The sequence below is a fragment of the Oreochromis niloticus genome, linkage group LG14, assembly GCF_001858045.2.
Source record: "Oreochromis niloticus isolate F11D_XX linkage group LG14, O_niloticus_UMD_NMBU, whole genome shotgun sequence".
NCBI classification, from domain to species: Eukaryota; Metazoa; Chordata; class Actinopteri; order Cichliformes; family Cichlidae; genus Oreochromis; species Oreochromis niloticus.
The window spans coordinates 14,411,571-14,418,889 of NC_031979.2; the positions used below are offsets into that span (position 1 = coordinate 14,411,571).

General features: G+C 43.7%; 1 protein-coding gene across 1 annotated transcript; it reads right to left on the minus strand.

Annotated features, from left to right (window-relative positions):
* Window positions 1-884: 884 nt before the first annotated feature.
* vmn2r1 (vomeronasal 2, receptor 1) lies at window positions 885-6,802 on the minus strand. The gene is made up of 14 exons (XM_025898277.1): window positions 6,458-6,802; window positions 5,649-5,940; window positions 5,301-5,543; window positions 4,991-5,185; window positions 4,751-4,876; window positions 4,399-4,583; window positions 3,889-4,009; window positions 3,582-3,809; window positions 3,369-3,492; window positions 3,007-3,167; window positions 2,712-2,907; window positions 2,305-2,552; window positions 1,972-2,171; window positions 885-1,835 (listed from the first exon to the last, which is right to left on the minus strand). Exons 1-14 carry the CDS (start codon window positions 6,679-6,681, stop codon window positions 1,520-1,522), a joined length of 2,859 nt encoding a protein of 952 aa, XP_025754062.1. The 5' UTR covers window positions 6,682-6,802; the 3' UTR covers window positions 885-1,519.
* Window positions 6,803-7,319: the final 517 nt, after the last annotated feature.

Below are 7,319 nucleotides of genomic sequence, written 5' to 3' on the forward strand. Positions count from 1 at the left end.
GTACCTCTTTTTTATATAGGACCTGTCTCTGCTAACAGTCTTCTGCACTTCAGTGAACAGACTAGCTGAAGGAAGAACAGGACTCCATGATTGCCTGGCAGCAAAAATAACAGGGCTGCTAACAGCAGGTACTTATCTAGACTGTCATAACAGATATAAACTGGTGGACTCATAATGGAGCCTCAGGAGGTTGAGTTCAGTGCATTTATTTACTGTGAATGACAATGGATGAAGATGGATAAGCAGTCAGAGGGTTTCAGGGCTCCAGTTCAGGTAAATTAACAGAATATGTCTTCATAGGAAAAACTCTTTCTCACTTGGGAAGGATCCTGAGTCCTGCACAGAGGGGAACAGAACAGGTAAGCTGGAAATCTAAGAAAAGCACAGCACAGACTGAAGCAAGAGTAGCCAACAAGACTCCTAAGTAGTGACCAGGTGATCACAGGATTGCCAACAGGTGAGTTTATCAGCACAGGTGTGCTGGACACACACATGCACATCTATACACAGAGATAGAAGATGAAGAGTGGAGGGATGGAGAGAGAAAAGGGTGAGCCAGCACAGGAGGACTGGAGGAACCATGTCATGAATGGCAAAACAATCCTAATCATGAAGGAGCCCCACAAGGGCACAATGGCATCAAACTACCAGGCATTTACCTGCCTCTCCACAACACTGAAGCAATGCATGAGCACAACTCAGAAAGGCATTAGAAATAACGTGAGAGGGTTATAGCACCAGCTCCTGGTTGATAGAGCAGTACACCAGGGCTCTAAGACCAGGCAGACCAACCTAAGCACTGCTTGGATTGACTTCAACAAAGCCTATGACTCAGTGCCCCACACATGGATACTGAAGTACTTGGCAATATGCAAGGCTGATAGTGCGCCAATAACATTCATTACAAACTCATTTGTACTATGGAAGACAACACAGGAGGCCAACTCCAAGGCATCAGATCCACTTTTTATTAAAGTTATCTAGCATAATATATAAAAATCTACAAAAATAATAATAATGTTTTTCTTTAAGGAGAAAAATGTATATTTTAGTGAATGATAATGACATAATGATAATTGTAATGATAATAACATTTATTATATTATTAAGTAATAAAATTATCCAACAGAGGTGCACTATACATACATTTTTGTGTTTTTTACAGGAAGCTAAGTGTATGCAATTTTTTTTTTAAAGAAATGGACAGTGTTTGAAAAGAGGTTTTACATTAACAGCCTGATCTTGCTATTATATCTACAAATATATCTGTTTTTGGTACACACATTCAGTCTATTTAGGTATTTAGAGATGGACACAATTTTGCATGAATACTTGTGGATCCAAAAGAAATATATATATCTTTTTCAGAATAAAATATTTTGCCCATTAATTATAGACCAAGCATGACGATGTGATCAACACGACTAGAAAGCCTAATTAAAAGCACCAGCTTTCAGTGGCACAACTTCTATCTACATTATTTTTACATTTGTGGCTAATTTTAGTTATTACTTCGCCACTAGTCATCGATAGCAGTGGTTGCAATTGTAGCCTCAGTTGCAGTCGTAGCGAGAGACGCTGACGTCCCAGTTGAGGTTCCATCTTTAGGTTTGGGTCGGGGCTTCATTAGCTCCTCCTTATTACGATCAGGTTTAATCAAAAGGATGTAGCACTTGGGCAAGAAGATGCAGGTCAGCAGGCCAAAGCTGGAAGCCAGGATGGCAAAAATCTGAACGGCAACCATGAACTTGCCACGGGTGCTGAGGTAAGCCGGGACAAAAGAGATCCACACGATGAAGAAGACCAGCATGCCGAAGGTAAGACATTTTGCCTCACTGTAAAAGTTTTTAAAAAGAGAACACAACTAATGTGACAAAAATATAAATGACATTGTGTGTTATGAAATATTTCCCCCACAAGAAAAATTAGGCTGTGCACTGCAAAATGCTTAACTATCCTTTTGTGACCTACCTGACGTAGTCCTCCAGTTTGCGAGCTATGAAGGCAAAGATGAAGGCCAGCAGAGCCAGCAGGATGTCATAAGCAAAGATGCAACAGATGAAAATCACAGAGCCTTCATCGCACTCGAGAATGATCTTTGTATTCTGACCAGAGGTGTTCTTGACCGGGTGTGGAGGTAGGATGATGAGCCACACTGTGCACGCTATAGCCTGGGAAGAAGGATGTTAATGTCCACAGTACTTCCACATGGTTTTAAGTTACAAACATTTAGAGGTCAGGGACAGATGTCGTATTTTACATCTGGTTAAGATTTACCCCCAGTGATGAGTTATTTATATTTACCTGTATTAATGTAGCTACAGCAGCTATTGCCCTCTGGTGAGCACAGGTGAGACGGTCGACCTCGGGGATAGCAGGGGCACTGGTGTCATTGTGGAGTGTGTTGGTTACGATGACATCAGGACTGCCATCATTCGCCGCTGCTTCAGCGGCTGCTCTTGCAGCAGCTTTTGCAGCTTTGGCAGCAGCTTTTGCTCGGGCTCGGGCAGCTTTCAGCACCTGGGCTCTCAGCATCAATACTGCTGCTTTACCTGAAGGGAAAAAAGTTCACTGTGAACACACAGATTGCCTTTTTGCCCCTTATAGAGAAAATCTCAGTGATTTTGATTTTGACTGGATCAAGGCACATAAAAAGGTTAAATAAGCTATTAAAAAAAAAATGGGAAAAATGATTTCAATTGGTAACCAACCAATTATGGAGGAAAGGCAGAGGGCGAATCCTAGAGCCAAGGCTACTTGACTGGTCATGCAGCTCCAGTGCTGTGGCTCTCCGAGGAAGACGATGGAGCAGAGGAAGGTCACCACAAGAGAGAAGAGCAGTGAAAAACTCAACAGTGTATCGTTGGCTTTCACCAGAGGGGTGCCAATGTGCATAATAAACAATACCTGGGAGAAAAAAATAAGAAGTTAAACATTTTTTTTTGCTTGTTTCCTCTCCACATTGGAGCTTCTCAGAGGTATAATTTTGTGTTTGGCTTTTCTCACCCCGACAGCGATGGTGACTAAAGCTCCAAAGGCAGAAATGGCAATAAGAGTAATTCCCAGTGGTTCTCCAAAGGCCAGGAACTCAATTAGTTTTGGTACACAGGCATCATGAGCCGCATTGGACCAGAAATCGCCAGTGCACAGGATGCATTCACGGGCATCTGTGATAAAGGGAGGCCAAGTGTAATACGAGGGCAGCAGGACCATGTTTACCATAATCTACATGTGCTAATGGTGTTGGGTCTATTTCAAAATTCTTGAGTTTTTAAATTGTCAACAGTGACTGTGCTTTGAGTGCTCAAGTAGAGTAGAAGAATGAGCCCATGAACCATTTAAGAAATGTAGTCCTGTTGTTTACTTACCAGTTGTGTTGCTGATCTCTCCGTCAGCACAGGGAATGCAGTCAAAGCAGCAGACCGGCTCTCCCTGTCGGATCCCCTTCCTGGTGCCCGGCTGACAGTTCTCACTGCACACTGACCGAGGAGGCTTTTACACATAGCAACAGAAATACATGAGCTACCGAATCATAATCTAAAAAGAGCATATGCTAACTTCTTTATCGATATACCGCTGACCTCCAACATGTCATTGTTCCACACAATGGAGTCGTTCATTATGGTCATCCTGTCCCCTGGAGCTGCAGAGCCATTGTAGTTCCCCACAGTGACATAAGATATCTCCCCATTATGATTGACCTGCCAGTTGATGATGTCATAGAAGCCTTCTACATCTCCGTCGTTAAAGAAGATCTCCTCCCCTGTGTTTGGCATTTTGAAACGCACGTTCTTCACGTAATACATCAACTAAGGAGGAGAAAAATTGAGGTTTAAGTAGCAAAAGTACAATGCGCACACACGTGACCTCATTATTGCACACGTTTACCTGCCACGGCTCAAAGTTGTTGATGTCAGCACAGGTTTTCCCGACAAACGGCCCTTTTCCAGGTTCACAGTGCTCCAGGTTGTGCAAGGCGTGGGCCACAGCATACACAGCTTTGTACACACTGCGTGAAACAGTTTCCTCATTATTATAAACATCACCACCCTGCTACAATGAGACAACAAAAGGACAAATGTGCCTTTTCAGAATTAGTACCTTGCTTACTCGGGAGCTATTTTCTGTGGTAGAAACAGTTCACAGGAAAGCTGCACACACTGCACTGAGTGAATGGTTCACACAGGGCTCACTGCTACTGAGGCTTTACATACAGGACTAAAATAGATAACTATAAATTGCTTTCAGGAACACTGTGCGACAACAGCAACAAAGTTGCTCTCAGTGTTTTCTCAGTGTATGCTGCAACAGTAGCACATTTAATTGTCTGGGTTAAGGTTATATATCAGTTGCTGTTTTTGGTTGTTTGTTTTTTGAGCGGTGGCATTATGAGCTGACCTGTAAGTGATTCGTAACTGAGAGACGTCAGAGTACGTGTTGTTGAGTTGTGCCACAGACTCCTGCCCAGTACACAGCCCATCAGGCAATCCTGTCACTGTCCTGGACAGTGTGCCGTTCACGTACGTGGCCCTCTGTTTTGCCATTCTCAGAGCTTTGCTGTAGTCCAACGTGCAGTTAAACAGCTGCAAGACAAAAGTAAAATCACAAAATTGTTATATTCGGGATTTGTGGGGCGTCTGTTTAATTGTCAGTGTTTTCAATGAAGGTTCACCATTCACAGTTTAATTGTCACTGCAATACTGATTCTACCATGTAGGTGTTTGCAAGTTCCCAAGGTTAACAAACACACCGTCTCCCAGAATTCCTCAGTGAGCAAGTCTGCATAGGGGTCCAGATTCAGTAGATGATGCTGAAGACCGGGGATGTCAGCCCTCTTCACCCCAAAGCCCAGGGTGCCGGCAAGGACTGAGCTCACCTGGATAGAAGCATTCAAATAATCAAGCTAAGCTCAAACAGTAAAATTTGGTCCAGACTGGTTTAAACCTTCTGGATTTCTTCACGTTCGGTCATCAGTCAGCTGTTTGCTCACCCCCGGCGGCTGGCTGATGAGAGCAGAGGTAATCCAGGCCTCGCTGGCGATCCAGGTACGGTTGGTCACATTGTTGCGGAGCAGCTCGTTGATGAGAGGACTGAGGTCCACGTCAGATGAAAAGACCACAATGATCTTGGCTGTGGAGTCAATTACAGTTTGAACAATGCGGTGGATGGCCTCTGGGGAATGCACCTAAAGTCCAAAGATCAGAGTACAAATTTTTTTTCAGCAGAAATGAAATGCCTGTGTGAACTAACAGTTGGTTTAGGGAAATATTGACTGGCGAAACTGACTAAAATCTGTCCACCTTGGGCAAGGTCTCAGAGAAGGAGATGCAGACGCCAGCTTGCTCAACCTGGTCCTTGAAGTCTTTGATGCCGTATTTGCCATAATCATCATCAGCAGCTATGGTGCCCACCCAAGTCCAACCAAAGTGTAGCACCATCTTGGCCATAGCTGTAGACTGGTGCTCGTCATTGGGAATGGTCCTTAAGAAGGTGGGGAACTGGAACTTACTTTTCAGAGCAGAGCATGTCGAACAATAACTGACCTAAAGACAAGAGTACGAACACGCTGTTGCTTTTTGCCTGAACTCTTTATCTTTGTTCATTTTCCTTAACTTTATCAATTTTTTTGACCCAAGTGTCAGGCTTACCTGCGGAAAATGATAAAGTCCCAGGATCCTGGCAGTCGCGATGGACAGATCCGAGCCCCCGGCTCCCACTAGAGCAGCCAGCGGTGCCCCATCGCCGCAGCGGTAGTTGGGTACAGCTTCGTCTTGGCCTGTCAGGTAGGTCAGGGTGCCCTCCACAGCCTTGGAGATGGTGAAGCAGGAGTCGTAGATGACGTAACCCAGGTCAGTTTTGGGAAGCAAGTCCTGCCTTGCATTAATTTCCTTGATGGCAAACAACATGGTCTGTGCCCAGCGGAAGGTACGAAAGTTAAACCTACAGGATGATAAGCGACGAAGGAACAGCAGATTAATAAAGATCAGCCAGTACAAACAGTTGTGCAAGAAAGAACCTTTCTTTCAGTTAATACAGGTATTCAGTGTATGCAGAAAATGACAATACATGAAAACCAACTAATTGCAATCCATTTTAGTCTTGTGACGTTATAATTTAAACTAGCCCATAATAAATTTGCTGATTATTGTTGTGTGCTACACTTTGTAGGCCTGCCTCCATAATAATATGGCCTGCTGTAACTAATTGGCCCCAGAGGTGTTACACTACTCTGTCTTGATTCTGTTATAAAATTATGAAGCCAAGACTCCCAGGAGTAAACTGTCAGGTTGGAAAGTACTAAAATGAGGATACTTTAATAAAATTTCTTTAATCATTTAAGATCCTATATAAGTTTAATTTTAGTTCATTTAATACAGTGTACCAGCGCCCTAAGCTAGAAGACTAACCCAGCATAGTAACGATGATGAAAAAAGACACATAAACATGTCTGACTCACCCCACACAGCCTGAGGAGAGAGGCACACTCGAAGTGTTGCCCTTGTTGGAAGCAACGCGCTTGTGAACAGGAAACATTCCCCCAACCACGACCGTCTTCTTTTCTACGTCCTTATAGCCGCCCAGGTTGAACTTGGCCTTCAGCTTGCATGTAGATTGTGCCGAGAGAGGTCTGAAGATGCAGAAAAGGGCACATAATCCAAGGAAAAAGAGTTTGATGTCCATGCTGTGTAGACGCAGACAGGGGTTGTGAGCTCTAGTAGCTGTAGACAGCAAATGGAAGCAGCAATGTTCGACAGGTGTCTTATCTGCTCTCTGGGGAAAAGTGCTGCACGAGGCAACCTAACAGATTCAGCAGGTGAGAGGAGGGACCCGGGTTGAAATGAGCAGCTGATGGTATCTTCATCGTTTTCTCAATATGAAACACAGACAAGGGTTTTAAAATTTTGATTAAATGCACAAGCTTTATGCCAATTTGTCATTAATAATGTAAAAATAATAATAAAATAGGTGTGCTTCAAATCCAAAGGCTGCAAACAGGTTTAAGCTTCTTCCGAGGAACGAAATCTGGACTTTGGAACCACCAAAGATTCACAAAAAAACAAACACGTAAACACATCTGCCTCAAATTCCTAGAAACATCCCATCATTTAATTTCGTTTATCTCTGTGCTCTCTGTATGAAAATACCAAGCAGTTCATTAGTCTGTGCTGCAGATAAACCGCCACCGGCCAGGAGTTAATTGGCAGCTGCATGTGGTAACTTGTACAGTCTCTATGCAATATTACAACGCTGTGACTGTTTCTAAATCGTCCCTTGTCCCCTGCGTACGGGTCTGGGTGTGTTGATGGGTGACCGTCTGC